The sequence below is a fragment of the Palaemon carinicauda genome, chromosome 13, assembly GCF_036898095.1.
Source record: "Palaemon carinicauda isolate YSFRI2023 chromosome 13, ASM3689809v2, whole genome shotgun sequence".
Taxonomy (NCBI): Eukaryota; Metazoa; Arthropoda; class Malacostraca; order Decapoda; family Palaemonidae; genus Palaemon; species Palaemon carinicauda.
The window spans coordinates 119,284,742-119,301,649 of NC_090737.1; the positions used below are offsets into that span (position 1 = coordinate 119,284,742).

The 16,908-nt window shown below is 37.6% G+C and overlaps 1 protein-coding gene across 3 annotated transcripts in view; it reads right to left on the minus strand.

The window, feature by feature from the left end:
- Window positions 1-16,640, minus strand: part of eRF1 (eukaryotic release factor 1) — a 36,776-nt gene extending 20,136 nt beyond the window's left edge. The window contains exons 1-4 of one of the 3 annotated variants that reach the window (XM_068385735.1): window positions 16,485-16,640; window positions 5,990-6,142; window positions 4,747-4,922; window positions 299-426 (exon numbers count right to left, since the gene is read on the minus strand). In XM_068385735.1, the coding sequence (XP_068241836.1) occupies window positions 299-426; window positions 4,747-4,922; window positions 5,990-6,090 (405 nt within the window). In that variant the 5' untranslated portion in view covers window positions 6,091-6,142; window positions 16,485-16,640. Of the gene's footprint in view, window positions 1-298; window positions 427-4,746; window positions 4,923-5,989; window positions 6,143-16,158; window positions 16,284-16,391; window positions 16,416-16,484 lie in introns of those variants that run through there. The other 2 variants (XM_068385737.1, XM_068385736.1) reach the window with 2 other exon arrangements.
- Window positions 16,641-16,908: the final 268 nt, after the last annotated feature.

Consider the following 16,908-nt stretch of genomic DNA (forward strand, 5'->3'; position numbering starts at 1 on the left):
GCCACAATCTAAATTGGTTCGACACCTCATCAACATTTTCTATGAAAAAATCTGTTCTCACAATAAATTTACTGCAGAGTATAGTACCCTTAACACAGAAAACAGCAGATTAAGACCATACCCCCTAACTATTTAACGGAGAACTTTCTAAATATATACTATAAGAAACTGTCTAAAATCCATACAAGATTTTGAATAGTGTACTTTATGCCGAATTCATCAACAGAATACATTCTTCAGTAATGGTACATGAAAAAGATAAGGTTCCAATGAAGTGGAAATAATAAAGAATTTTTACCTTATTGTCGCATAGGTACAGGGACGTATTGATAGGTTTGAAGGGTTCAAAATCGATGTTAACCTTTTTTTCCTTTCCTTCCTCGGTAACAATGGTACCACAGTAGATAACCAAGCCATTTGGGGGCACTGAAATGAAAATTATATTTCATTAACCAATGTGTAGAAAACTAACTCTCAATTTAGTACAAATAAATCAATAAAGTATTAAAAAACACGGCGATAAATACATTCATTGGATTTCTCATCGTTGTTCAAATAGCAACCATCAGCCTCAGAGAGAATTATTACGTGAATGTACATACACAAATATTGTCTAGTAAAAGTTACTCTCCAGAGATTGCAATATTACTTTTTAGTATAATCCTGTAAGGTTTGATCACCAAGGGAACATGAGAGGGAGGGTTGGTTACTGGAGGATGGAGAGGACCATATAGTAAACTCTTACGGTGCCCAACAGAACTATGACGATTATGATGATCACCAAACAGTTAAAATTATTGTTTTCGAACCTGCATATGATCTCATAATAAAACATCACATGTAATCTCATGTTAGAACAATAAAATGTGATGAGAAATTACTGTACTATCTACCAGCAAGGGCAAATGTTGAAATCAACAATTTGGGTAGTTTCAAATGAGAATACTGTAGAGCCCTGCTTGTGCATACTGTAGAGCCCTGCTTATGCCCAATGTAATCATCAAACTTCCCAGTCAAACTCCTTTGCTTCACTTCTCTCTTTGCAATATAGCCTGACACTGCTACATCATTAGGAATTTTTTTCTGCATTACCGCATAAGAACATTGGAAATTCAATAATTGGTAATGCCTCTGTATCTCAATTTGTCTCCTCCCATGGAACTGGAGAGATTTTCAGCTCCAATTAGGTCAAGAGTTACTACAATATGAAACATTCTGTACATGCTTTTCCTTCCTAATTAAGGTAAGAATTATTTGAATATCTGTGCTAAGGTCAAGTTCTACAACTGAAAAGTAAATAGTTAGTTTCTAAAAAACACACTATGTTTATGTAGTGCTCTGATTATTGTTATAAGCCTATACTACATATGTTGGAGTGTTTACTGTACTGGACATGTAAGTTGTCAATGGTTGTATTTATTTTACAGGAGAGGCAAACCCCAGCTGCTGAAGAAGCTACTTATGAAGGTTGGGAATCTTTCAACATGAAGCATGTATGCTGTGCTAGTCTGATGTTGAAAAGGAAGAGTTGGTTGGTGTAACATCCCTGAATAGATTACTACCAGTGTGTACTGGACATAGTAGAAGAGAGGACCAGTGTGCACAATGGCAACTATGTTGAGGACCAACAACAACTGCAAAGCTGAACAAAGAACATACTGTACATATCTTGCAGTCTATCATGATAGTTGCAATGCAATTGTAACTTACAAATGCCAAATCCAACATGGCCAAGCCAGTTACACACATGTATTACCAACTCTCTACCACACTGCCAAGAAACACTAATATAGATGCATTAGACCCTAAGCACCTGGCTCTTCAGAACCACTCACGAGGTCTCCATACATGTCAACTGGTTAAAGAAATCTTTCTTCTTTCACAAGGATGACGGTACACAGCTCTTATCTGGTGAGAACATGCGAGCATCTAAACGAATACAACGCTACAAATGTTCATGTTGACAAGAATTCAAGAGTAGGTTTGACCTGGAACTTGACAAAACCAGAGAGAATAATGACCTTGGGCCAAATGCTGTCAAGGAACATGTTATAAAAAATATTAGGGTAGACATATTGAAACATGGAAACCCATACATTGCTGGAGATTCCTTTTACCTATGAGGGCTGATCTGATCAACTATCTTGCTGCAAGCATTATCATCGCTTAAACTGGACAAAACCTTTTCTTCAGAGCCTACCAGGAGCAACAAAGACTTGCTATTCCAGGACAACATTCATAACGCAGACCCACTGTTGATGTACCTGGCTGTCCTGACAACACAACCAAAACCCATCCAATGAACAGATGGTCTTCTTCACCACAAAGATGTCTTAATGTTAGTCATAGCAAATTATGACCTCATGCTGAAGAACATGTACAGTTGAACAGTGGAATTTAAGGTAAACCTCGCTCTGTGTTTAGACTAGCCCACCACCTCTGCCATCTCTCCTTATACTATCTGTTTGGTTACTCACTGCAAAGAAAGGGTGTGACAAGCTGCACTTCTTCGGAGCGAGGCATGCCAGGAATTCCTGTGTTCATGGCCTTTGGAGTTATGGAGATAAGAGCCAATATGGAGAATCATAAGAGTAGAAAGAGCAGAGGCTTTGCCAGGCTTCTATGCACTCACTGGCACTGACAACACTGGCTGCAAGTCTACATGAAGGCAGATATAGATGTAATAAAGAGTTATCAGCAGATGTTTTCAACAGAAGTGAAGTGATCGAAACTCTGGCTACCTTCATCTATGCAGTCTACTTCCTCAAAGGCATCTACATCAAGACCATGTCCGAGCAGCGATGAAATCTCTTCTGCATACATATGGCAGAAATTTACAAGCTACCTTCAATGCTTGGAGCTCTGAGGCAATGTCTCAAGAGTCCATATCATAGCCAATGGGGGACAGGCCAGCATTGCTCTGCAAAATTTTCATTTGGGTCCCCTGCCGAATAGCTACAACATAGAGTCAAATGACCAGCTGAAACTAACCATGACTGATGTCTTCAAGCTCAAAAAGCCATCGTTCAGATGATTAACTAATATTGTGAAACAGTTCTGACAGATTTTCTTGCAAAACAAAACAACTTATCCAGCACAAATCTTTACCAGTGTGGCAGTGCAGGTCAAAATAATGAGAACACGGAATAAGTATGAAATTGATGATGAAAATATGTATGTGGCTGCCTAAAAGAAGAAACTGATCACTTGTAAACCATTCTACAAAATGGAATATTAAATCAAATCTAGCCTATTTATTTTGATACCATTGGATTCCCCAATCCTGAATAAGGTAGTTTGTTAAAATCATATTTCTAGATTACTTAGGAGCCAGAATACAGGTATTGGCAAAAATTATAATAGGGCAGCCATTTTGTAAAATTCAAGGTGGCAGCCATTCCAGTATAAGAGATTGGAAACCTTTTCTGCTTGTTCACACTAAGTTTTCAAATAGGTTGTTTTGATACTCCACAAAAATCTGGCAAAATCACAGTGAACATGACTCAAATGAATCACCCGTTTATTTGCACCAAGGTTTTTCCTACTGTTCTGTAAGTGTGTCTCACATAACACTAATGAATAACTTCCGTTTCCTATAATAAAAAGCTAGAATGAAAAACCACTAAATAGCTCCATGACAAAACCAAATTGAAGCAAAGTACACTACGGTATATTGAAACATGCTTATCATAAAAATATGTAAAAACCTAAGCAGAGAGAGAGGAGAGATTTTATAACTATACTGACATGAAGACTGTAAACTTGATAACATTAGCAAGATATCTGAACAAACGTCTGCCATGAGGATCATTCACTCATTAAAATTTTGATCTCAAGGGAAAAAAAAATAAGACCATAGACCAGCCGCCTTAAGGCAAACAGCATAATCTTCATATCCTCTCTACACTGCTTTAGTGACACAATTAAATCCTTGCTACATAAACTAAAGAAAGTGGTTCAAAATGAAACGGTGAAATAGGAGTATAGATTGGAAAATTTCCTAGTGAGGGAAGTGGATCCACCATTTAAACCTTCTGGTACAAATATGTTTGAAAACTATCTAAAGGTTGAGCCATAATCATAACATTCATAATAAAATAGCACACCTTACACCATTTGTATTGGATTGGATTATCAAATTTAGGTTATATTCCAGACACTGGAAACGTTTGTTCAATGACTTGCTTTTATCATAACTAAATTTCTAGTAACCGTGCCAGTTTCCATCTGCAGCTCAAATTCCAAAATCTATACAAATAATTCTTTACAATATAAATACCAATTTATAACATTCACACAAAATGTATTAGAAATTTATGATGAATTTAGTACACAATAACTAAAGTCAATTTCTTTTAGCGAGGCATATTTGCACCGACTCGCAGCGGTGCCCTTTTAGCTCGGAAAAGTTTCATGATAGCTGATTGGTTGATTCTAACCAATCAGCGATCAGGAAACTTTTCCGAGCTTAAAGGACACCGTTGCGAGTCGGTGCAAATCTGCCTCGCTAAAAGAAATGGACTATAAGAACCTCTATTACACCTCAAAACACTTCTCAGAATTATTACCACCACCATATTTCTTAGTTTCAAAAGATTTTCACAGTCCATTAATATTTTTTGTCAAGTTTACAGTAAAAAAAAATCAATGGAATAATTTATACCCTTTACATAATGACAAGTTTTCATAATAAATTTGGTTTATTTTTAACATTATTGGACAATAAAATCAAGGGACGATATGTACCTTTAGTATACAGTTTGAGCCTCTGTTGTACGGAAGTAATGGCAGACAAGACCGATAATCTGTTCACTCTGGATTTGATGTTTGACGCCGTGCCAAATTCATCTGCCAACATTTTGCTTACTCTGGCAATTTGATCCTTCGGAGGTATAATTAGCGAAATCATCGAGGTGCCATTTCTGTAGAGAGAGAGAGAGAGAGAAAGTTGTTACAAAACTTCGCAAGACAACTTATGCTACTACAGTTAAGGAAGTCTCCTACTGAAACTACCAGTTTAAATACATGTTCTAGTAAAACCATAAAATTAAAACAACAAATCTACACTAACATTACTTTAATGATATTTGAAATGATAAATATAGTACATAATTCTAAGCCAAAACCTAAAAGAAAACAACAAATTTTCAAAAACAGACTTACAGAAGTCTTGTTTAATAGCATATAAAGATTGACCTTCATATATTTCAAATGCTTTCTAAAAGTATTTATCATATATAGTTTATTTGTTATTTCTCTATTTCATATCTGCTTTCCTAACGAGATAAGTAGCTTTACCAGTGGTAGTAATAGTAATAATAATGACAAAGCATTTCACCTTCAATATTTTTATGCAGTACTGTATAAGAAATTATCAAAGGGTAACAATGATTACTATACATATACCACAGAAAAAGTTACATAAGGTTTAAAGGACATTGTATCCTTGGTGAAGTCGTGCAACCAAAAGAATTCTTCTCAATTTCTAGAAAAAAAGGACATCTTTCTTAAGTTAGAAATTACCTAACATATTCAATTTGACCATATAAGAAAATTAGAATTAAAGTGCTTTTAAATTAAACAAACATATTTACATACTTTATACATAATGCCTATTTAACCCTTTTACCCCCCAAAGGATGTACTGGTACGTTTCACAAAACCCATCCCTTTACCCCCATGGACGTACCGGTACGTCCTTGCAAAAAAATGCTATAAATTTATTTTTTCATATTTTTGATAATTTTTTGAGAAAATTCAGGCATTTTCCAAGAGAATGAGACCAACCTGACCTCTCTATGACAAAAATTAAGGCTGTTAGAGCCATTTAAAAAAAATATATACTGCAAACTGTTCTGGGAAAAAAATAACCCCCTGGGGGTTAAGGGTTGGGAATTTCCAAAGAGCCTGGGGGTAAAAGGGTTAACATTACAGTAGACATTCTTATTATCTTGTAAGATTCACACATGCAAAATAATTTATCACTTACCCTCTCGCCATTTCCAAACTCTTGATCAATTTTTTTATCTTCCAAATCTCTACATTGCGATCAGCGCTAGTCTCGTCCGCACTATACCCTTGAGACGCCATGATGCTGTCAAGGCTTGCAAATTCAAGCTCACTAAATTTGTACTACTGGACCCTAAAATGTTAAAGAGAAAAAAATTAGCAATAGGTATGGTAACAATTTTTGTTGCTTAAAAACTAATTTAACTTTACGATCATTAGCGATGATGTCTCGGTAATCTTAAAACATCTTCATAAATTCCAAAACCTTCAACAATACGAAAGGAATATTGTCCATTATTTTTTCTGCTGAACTTCAGTTACCAAATTACAGTACAATGGTTAAATTTCAATACAGCAATTATTTTGCAATGTTATTCAATCCACATATCCATTGATACCTAATACATCTACAATATATGATATAGCCTTAACCTCTCTTTCACAGTTTCTTTCATCAATACAGTACACCAGTAAGACAACAGCTTAGTAACCGAATTTACTCCAAAAAGCATTAATAAAGTTTTAAGAGTTTTTTAAAATAAACTGTACTGATTGATTACTGACGTTAGTTGCATCATTAAAATTTATCAAAGAAATCTTCAAAAGTTTTTATAGATCACTCACATCTAAACTACTTTCACTAAACCTTTTCATAGTTAACCACAAGATTCCTAAGATTCCTAAGTAACATTTTTATAGCCCAATCCTCACTATTATAAATTGGGAAAAAACATGATTCACCTTTAAAAGACCTTTATTTTTTTTTAGTTTCAAGATCATAGTGCATATGCAGGTCAGTATGCACATTCTTGGAAGAAACTATGGCGAAGCCTTCAAGCCACTAGTCTATGATGAAAAATATTCAAATGTGTACAGACTCCAACATTACATTATCAAATCCATCATTCCTTTCACTTGAGTAGAAATTTTTAATATGATAAATCTTATAAGTAATTTGTATTTTTCTAACTATAAAACTTGAGTCCTATAGAGGCTAAAACTTTGGCTGTTGAAATTTATAACGGAATGTCGGTAGTTAATGGCGGGTGGCAGGGAAGCCCCACCCCCAAGTTAGTACAATTGCCACTTTGTCTTCACCTACAGCTTGCAGAGCAGCTGAGGCAGAAGTGAAACTTAAAAGGCAAAAGCAACAAGCAGGTCTGGAATGTTGTGTCACTCCCCGTGCTAACCAGCACGTACCCGCAAATAGAAGCAGCAAGAAGTCGTTAAATTCTGTAATCATTGGTATCCTTGAAGGGAATAGGTCCTTAGTTGTAACTAATCGGTGGAAGTCGAGACCTGACTGTGCCATCTCCCACCATTACTGCCCTGATGTCATTCACTTTATGGGAACCAGGCTGCAACTCTTGTACCAATGCATTCTGTAAGGGATCTCTCGACTCATGTTTGGCAAAGCGGAAGGTAATAGTATAATTTTTCTCTGGGTTTCCAATACAGTAGACTATCTGAATGGTACATCGAGAAGGCTTTGTTCCTGGCATTTATCAGATCAAATCAGTGTATAGTACTTCCTTGCACCTGGGCTTTTAGTGCAGTGTATGGCTGTAACTGCCCAGCGATCGAACCTCAAAGATTCTTGGAGGCTGGAAGTAGATTCCAAAACAGATAACTCGGATGTCAGAACGTCGTGTCCTTTTCCTAATCTCTCCATCTGGGTGCTTACCGTATGCGTGGACTCTTCTGGCTCAATCGATTGGGATGGTGGCTGCGAAAAGCACAGAAACTAAGATGCTAGCAATCATAAGTGTAAGGAATTCCACTGCTCAGAAGTTTGAACTGCCATACTGTACCAAACAGCCGTAAGAGTAGTCTTCTATTGCCTTCTTCCTGAGGAAAATGTACAAGAAACCTTGTATAAACAAGATCCTTGCTGACATAATGTGACATTTCAGTGCTTGTACTTGTGCCAAGATCAGAATTGAGAAGTCGCCTGTCCCAATATTTTGAGTGCAACCGACATGGAAGAACCTGGCAAAAGTTATAGATAGAGCTCTGAGTATGGCAAGATCTAGATCAAGGAATAACATCAGGAAAGTTGAAATTCTAACATAATGGTGTCATCGAAGTGTCTTGGGAATGTTCCAAGGCAGAAAAAGGACGAAGGCTTCTGCCAACGTCATGATCAGCAGCATTTATGCTATCTCATATGAGACTGTGTAATAAAAGGATGAGTTGCCATATTCCTTATCAAAAATCCTTCCTAGGGTGTGGGGCTTTGGTACAGTGTTGCCACTCCTCCCACAAAACCTTGAGCAACTATACCAGATTGGTAGTCCTGTGCTTTGGAGATTCATTCCATGGTAGGAGTGCTGTGAAGGAACAGGTGAATTGGTTCTCTGGTGGCTCAAAAGTGATGGACTGTTGAGGAAAAAGTGAAAATTCTGATCGTTGTTCCAGATCAGTAACCGATCACAAAGTTTCCCAACTGCTGTACACGATCCTAAGGGTTCTGACATTGAAAACCAATCTTATAGTTCCCGATTGTTGTACATGATCGCAGAGCTCCTGATCATGGTAAATGAACGTAGAGTTCCCGATCATGGTAAATGAACGTAGAGTTCCCGATCATGGTAAATGAACGTAGAGTTCCCGATCATGGTAAATGAACGTAGAGTTCCCGATCGTGGTAAATGAACGTAGAGTTCCCGATCGTGGTAAATGAATGTAGAGTTCCCGATCGTGGTAAATGAATGTAGAGTTCTGAATCGTGATAGTAATCATAGAGCTAGTCACGAGCAGGCTAAGTCGTGCTAAGAGCGCCCTATCACAATCATGCGAGGTAGCGCTCCTTTAAAAGCGCGCTAGCACAAGCAGGTGAATGTAGTCAGATGCTGTGGCACTCAAGGAGGAGCTTGAGATCTCAAACAGAGAAATTGGCGCTAAAGTAAGAACACGTGATCGTGAACAGATGAGGTGGCACTCTTAGGAGCATGCAAGCACAGTAGAGAATTAATGGGCTCACGAACAGGTGAAATGGCGTTCCTAAATTGCAAACAATTGAGGTGGTGCTCCGTAAGAAGCATGCGAGCACATAATAGCATGCTAATGCAAAATAACCCAAAGTAGCTCATAATCTTGCTGTTTCTTAATTTGGCCACTGTGAAGGATGCGTGGATCAGGTTTCAGTGCCAAAAGACGAAGATGCAACAGAGGTGAAGTAACCTCATGTTCTTCTATCAATAGTGTGCAATTACGTTTTATTCCTCAGCTATGCTGTCACTACTACACAGGAAATAGATGGCAACAGGATCAAAAGTGTACATTGGCAGGTTACAGAGAAACTGTAATTCAGCTAGTCATTGGGAAAACTCCTTAAATTTCCTTGCAAACACACTGCCAACCATAAACTGGAAAAGAAATTAAAACAACCGGTTGATATCTACACTGTACTCTAAGGCAGCTACAAACAAAGTGGCTAAACAGGGTACTGGATGTGACCCGGAACTTCCCCGCTAGCCGCAATTAGCTACCGACACCTCGTTGTAAACTAAAGCAGAAGTTTCAGCCAAATGGAAAACAGACTCTTATTACTAAAAGATTTGTATTCACGTATATTAAGAACCCCCTAAAAAAGCTCTTAATTTCACACAATCAAAATATTTAAACGATTCATTTTTACTTCCAGAGAGCAGGAATGCGGAAGATTGAGTTCCTTATTCAGTAATACCACTGGTTACAAGTAACTCGAAGCACAAACAAATCAGTATACAAGCCCGAACATTCAAATCAGTATATGAGCATGAAATTTAAAATGGGCATACAAGAATGAACATTCAAATCAGTAAGCGAACATTGTATCACTGCAAGCAAAAATCTCCCACCATACGCAAATTTGACGCAAGTGTAATAAAACCCCGATAAGATGTCCATATGGCGTAAATTTAGCAATCCAATCAGCGATAGTGAATGTCGTTCAAGAGAGAACACCCGATATTTACCGGAAGTTCTCATGTAGGGAGATTCTCCCTCCAAGCAGTAAACACCCTCTTCCTCCTCTATTATCTCGTGCACACCAGTCACGACACTCCTCTAAGGTAAAGTACTAGTTAATAATTCCTGAGAATCATTAATTTGTATTCATTTCTGATGTTAGGTGATTATTAATTCTTTAATAATATCAAAACCTATTTAAACATAAATGTACAACACATGTGTATTTGCGATTATCGAATTAATTCCCTTTATTTATGGGAAAAATGGTTTTGATTTATGAGCGTTTGGGGTTGTAAGCTTGCTCCTGGAACAGATTAAACTTGTGTACTGAGGTACTACTTTCCTCTGCTTACTGAAAAACCATCAACTGACATTGTCAAAGGCTATTGGCATGATATGACAAATTTGAAATTTCTATTTTTTGTCTGTACTGTATACAATCATGAGTTTTTTTTTACATAGGAGTCTAATATCTGCGAAGCTGGAATACGGCTGGTAAACTCTTAACAAGGTGCCAACAATTGATTGGTTGTTACAATTCCATAGACTAGTATAGAACAGCTAGGCCTACATGGATTCAGATGACAGGGAATCAGATGGTGCGACCCAAGATAGGGGAAGGTGAAAAAAGAAAAGGAAAGTCATTCTTACATTCATCACACACTAATTTGTAACCCCTGTCCTCAATCAACTGCTAGTAGTCCTGTGAGAGAAGCTATGGTAGCTAAATCAACTGCTGTGCAGTAACGACAGGTCCTAGGGAAAACGTACCTAGTGATCTGTGGGTAAAGTCCTGCAGGTAGTAGGCCATGAAGGACAAAATAAAGAGCCACATAGGATCATTGGTTCCCTCCTAAGACTCAAAACCTTATGAGGAAGATAAGAGAGGGATTGAAAATTTCATATATTTAGGCTAACCCTTTTTCTTGCCATGATGAGACTTAGGATCTGAAAGGAATTTGTACATTCATATGATTTATTGTTTATTCCTACAATTATTCAAGACGCTCCCACCAGGAGGCACTTCAATTTTAAAGCGAGAGAGGGTATGCCAACCCAAATCCTATCCGAGACAATTGCCAGTGAAAGAAAACTACTCTGGTTGATCTTGATCCAAATTCGGAAATGTAAAAGCGCCGGAAACCGTACACATAAATGCATGTCTAGCTCTCGCAGGCACTCCCGTCTCTTGTCAAAGATAGCACACCCATGCGCTCTTCGTTTTAAGGGTTATGTACATGATGTTATGGTGGAATAAACCACCTATTCTAGGCCCCTAACAGGCCGAATGCACACCAGGGATCTAGTAAAATCAGTTACCTGATCAAAAGTGCATTCAGGTGTGTCCACGTGGCCATGTCAGCACATTTGAAGAGACATGCACACATTCAGACGAGCTAGTATACTCAGATGAGAGTCCTACGTCCATTACGAGCACATGCTTGCATTGAGAGAGCGCTTGCATCAAGGATTTCTCAGATGAAAGTCCAGTGTTCATCTTGAGTGCACGCTCAGGCAGCTTCGCTAAGCATATCAGCGAATTGATTGCAGACCAAGTCTAGCTATCAGTAAACAATTCAGTCACCTTCCACTGAGCAAGGATGAGAATATTGAACCAACAGCACTCACTAGGGTGCCAGTTCCTCGAGTGTAAAAAAACCAAGAAAATGGACTTCCTTCCACTAGGAGTCTGTTCCTTTGACTTCAAAGAAGTCAAACTCAAATTCAGCAAAGATGAGTGTTGACCTTTAGCCAACCTAGAGTTAATGGAAACATAACATTAATCAAGTCTACGACTAAAGACAAAATCTACGAGACGCTTATCATACCATGAACAAAGTCCATGAGTATCGTTTGACAGTTGGAAAACATGAAAATTTTCCCGTCTGAGGCCAGTGGACACAGACGTTAGAAATCAAAGTGGTTTGCCAGTGAGTAAGCAGGGGGGAGGGTTTGTGTGCTTCCTGTCGATTTTTGACAACTCTTTAAAAAGGTTTGACAGCAGTACAATTCCCGCTTGCTGATATACTTCTATGTAAAGACCGAATGTTTGTATTTGCACAGGAAAAAATCATGTTCTCTACATCTTAAGTAAACTATAATTAATTACAAACTGTAAGCACAATGCATATAATAGGTTAATTGTGTGTTCCCTCATGTAGATACAGCCTTATATGCATATTATTATTATTATTATTACTATCAAGCTACAACCCTAATTGGAAAAGCAAGATGCTATAAGCCCAGGGGCTCCAATAGGGAAAAATAGCCCAGTGAGGAAAGGAAATAAGGAAATAAATAACTGAAGAGAACAAATTAACAATAAATCATTCTTAAAAAAGTATTGTCAAAAGAGATATATCATATATAAACTATTAACAACGTCAACAACAAAAATGTCATATATAAAACTATAAAAAGACTCATGTCCGTCTGGTCAACAAAAAAGCATTTGCTCCAACTTTGAACTTCTGAAGTTCTACTGATTCAACAACCCGATTAGGAAGATCATTCCACAACTTGGTAACAGCTGGAATAAAACTTCTAGAGTACTGCGTAGTATTGAGTCTCATGATGGAGAAGGCCTGGCTATTAGAATTAACTGCCTGCCTAGTATTACGAACAGGATAGAATTGTCCAGGGAGATCTGAATGTAAAGGATGGTCAGAGTTATGAAAAATCTTATGCAACATGCATAATGAACTAATTGATCGACGGTGCCAGAGATTAATATCTAGATCAGGAATAAGAAATTTAATAGACCGTAAGTTTCTGTCCAACAAATTAAGATGAGAATCAGCAGCTGAAGACCAGACAGGAGAACAATACTCAAAACAAGGTAGAATAAAAGAATTAAAACACTTCTTGTATACACCACAGAAGATATCGTTACGGAGGTATATACTAGGTACGAGATCATGCACATAACCTGTTATATGAATAATAGGCAAATATAACATTATATGAACATAAAAAATACTAAGATACGAACAAATTTGAAATTTCAACTTCTTGGCCAACAATAAGTCTACAAATCACCAACATTATTTCTTGGCCCTTCCAGACAGACACTAGCTCTTGCAACTTTACAGCCCATATAAAACTAAATCTACTGTTGGTTGTGCCAGATGGTTGACATATCGCCAAAGGGGTTTGAAACCGATGGCCGTCTAGCCAGCTTGAGCACCTCGCCTAATGTATCCTGATCAGCTAACTACTTTCTCTCTACCTTTCTATTTCAATCCAGATTTTTCTCTTTGCCACCCATTTAACGGTTTGTCTTCTGTGGGAATTTTGGGATGATCAAATGATGTATTTGACATCATACTGATGATCATGGAACAAAAATCTTCTTTGGATTTTATCAAGTTATTAACTTAAGACAACAGATAAATATCAATGGGATCAATTTGAGATGCAGTAAAGTCGTAGATACTGATCATGGAGAAAAATATCAAGGTTTCAAACTGTATCACATAAAATTGAGACACTGGTAATCTTTGTACAGTATATGGAAAGAGTTGGAAAGGCTTGCCACAAATACTTATCAGAGATACAAATGTTATTCTAAAACAGTATAAAATATAAAAGATTATTTTACAAATAAAAAAGTCTTGATATCATTATACTTTGTGGTTATAACAGAACTAATTACTGCTTGTCCAGATTGTCGTCTGGCCGTAAATTCTTACAATTAGAAACAGCACAAATGGCAATATTTATTTCAACAACTCAAAATGAGTAGTGTTATTCCGTTGACATTATGAATGTGCTTGTTCTTAACCCTTTTACCCCCAAAAGGACGTACTGGTACGTTTCACAAAAGCCATCCCTTTACCCCCATGGACGTACCGGTATGTCCTTGCAAACAAATGCTATAAAAATTTGTTTTTCATATTTTTTGATAATTTTTTGAGAAAATTCAGGCATTTTCCAAGAGAATGAGACCAACCTGACCTCTCTATGACAAAAATTAAGGCTGTTAGAGCAATTTAAAAAAAATATACTGCAAAATGTGCTGGGAAAAAAATAACCCCTTGGGGGTTAAGGGTTGGAAATTTCCAAATACCCCAGGGGTAAAAGGGTTAAAAGAGGATGTCCAGGAGGGTATCGAAGCTTATCGTGTGAAGTGGGAACAGATAGCAGATCACAACGTAAACTAATTGTGCTATATTGGGAGACTTGCGAGACCACTAATCATGTTATTAGAAAGGAGATTACCACCCCAATGTGAAACTATTAATCATATTATCAATAAAGGGGAAATTACCACCGCAACTGAGTCTTAACTCGACTCAATGAGCGGGTTCAAAAAGAAATTCCATGAAGGAATAAAATACACGATAGTAAAAGTTGAAAAACAAACTATTGATAAAAAAATACGGCTAAGAATAAAATCTAATACATATAAGTAAAGCTAAGAGACAAAAATAAAGAAAAAAACTGCAGCGAAGGACATTAATAAAGGGGTTTTATTATACTTATGAAAGGAAAAAGCTTTTCTACAAAAAGACGTGTTTCCTATAGGAAAAGTTTGTTTTCTTCGAAAGGTAAACTTATTTCCACTGCAAATAAAAACTTCATTATCCTAGAAATAATAATCAATGGAGTTAGCGGGCGCAGCTCAGCACGTACCGATTTCCAGTACATAGGAGCTTGATGTTTTTCTTTTCCAGAAGCGAAGTGAGTGCAAGGCAGAGCAAATACCATTAGATTTCTATAAAATATCCCCGTTCTTAGACTATCGGGTTTTCACAGTTTATCTTCTGTTGAAATGAAGGTCAAATTCAGTGAAAGCACATTATTTCCTATGGGATAACCTATTTTTTTTCTGTTTAAAATGTTGTTCAGTCCATAACTATAATTTTATTTTACCAAAAAAGGAAGCCAATTGCAATGCGCATAAGCAATTATTCGCACAATTACGAAGCAAACATAAGGGAATCCACCTTGTCGCGTACATAAGCTTTTATTAGCACGATATCGAGCAGATAAGCAACAGGCATCCATGATAAGGGCGTGTAGTTCTTTATAAACACTGGCGATCCCGCATTAAAACAATATAGTACGTACAACCGACAAAAGAATTAACCATGTAGACGGGGTTTATGAATTTGGAAAACTTTATCCATTTGTGTTGCCGTTAAGGGAGATAGATAAAGTTGCGTATAAAGTGGGAGAGAAAAACCACAAACCTATTTCGTCCACCTCTTGCTAACCTAACCAAGGGACCCAGGCTCTTCCCGAACGTGGACGATACACTTCCCCTTCGTCGCACACCAGATGTAACCCAACCCAGAGCAAAATACATCAGGCAAAAGTTCTTTTTCATTAATCATTAACTAAGAGATTTACTTTCGCTTGTCTGGTAAGCTAAATATTCCTGTAATTTTAGCGTCTACATTCATGTTAGAATAAAATGGGGGGAGCCTTTGTATATCAGCGGCCAGTTCCTCACGCAGCGATTAAATAGGGACATCAACTAACCTCATCTTTCCACCCTACCCTAACCTACAAGTCATATCCTTACCTACTAACCTAACGTGGGGGCTAACACCCCCCTTACATTGCCGTATTCTAAGTTAGACATCATACAGGTGGCCGCTATCGTACACACACCCCAAATGGGGCTAGACTAGCTGTATCCACGATATAAATGGAATCAGAATAATTTACCAGTTTGTTTTCAGTATTATTATTATTACTATCCAAGCTACAACCCTAGTTGGAAAAGCAAGATGCTATAAGCCCAGGGGCTCCAACAGGGAAAAATAGCCCAGTGAGGAAAGGAAATAAGGAAATAAAAAAATGAAGAGAAGAGAAGATTTCCAAGACTATAGGAAAAATACCAGACTAAGATGGTTCAAGTTTCCATAAACTAGTCACCTAATCTCTTCATTAACATCTCGGCTGATTACTTCATTGAAGATTAACGTATATAGGAAGGGGTCAATGACCTCCCCGATGTCAAGGGTTAATTATAGTAAAGAACAGGGACCCTGATGTGATTTTTAGCAACCCGTGTCTGAAGAAAAAAAAAATGTTCCCTAAAACAAAGAAAGACGAGTGGCCTTATTCCCCTGGCCACGAATATGTTAAATCCACTTCACTCCAACGAAACTTTCGTTTCGAAATGATTTAAAAATCCAGAAAACAAAGGAGGGTCAAAAAGAGTCCAGCTGATATTCCACCTACCTGGTAGTACCCCCTTGGTCGCGCTCTCTCTCTCTCTCCCCTTCGTATTCCCACCCACACACCTATTCCAAATCCTCCAAATGACATCACAGACGTGGTTTTAGGTTCACATTACAAAATTCCCTGGATTGCGACCCAAAAAATCCAACTGGCTCCATAGAAAGGCACAAGAATTTCGTCATTGCCCAAAAGAGAAACTCGTAAGCGACGATGACCAGTTCTTTCTTTCTCACCGGCATATTTCCCTTTCCATTTGGGGTTTCTCTCTCCTCTTTATGATCTGAGGCGCTTAAATTCATGCCAGAACACTTCACTGTCCTACTCACCTTAATGAAAGATCCCTTAAAGTACGGCAAAGGTCAAAATAAAATGGGAAAAACTTAATAAGACAATTCACTATGACAGCACAGGTCCAGCATGGCAGAGTCAGTGCGGCATAAGAGCAGACAAGTGAAGGCGGCATTGCGCATTGAACCACGTACACACATTTATACATTTATCTTACTGCATTATGGCGCAATATGTCGCCGTTATTATAAACAACCATAGCATTGGATCATCGCTTCTATATTGTTTAATTTGTTTCAATAATGAGTCTGTAACAACGTGACCAATTGCAACCTCAAAGGAATCGTTTGGTCGATGCACATCTGCAGCTCTGCAATATAGGCGAAAAATCCTTCACATGAGAAAGCTCCACTAACATTTGTTTCTTTGCACCATATTGCTTCAAGGCAATAAAAGGGGAAA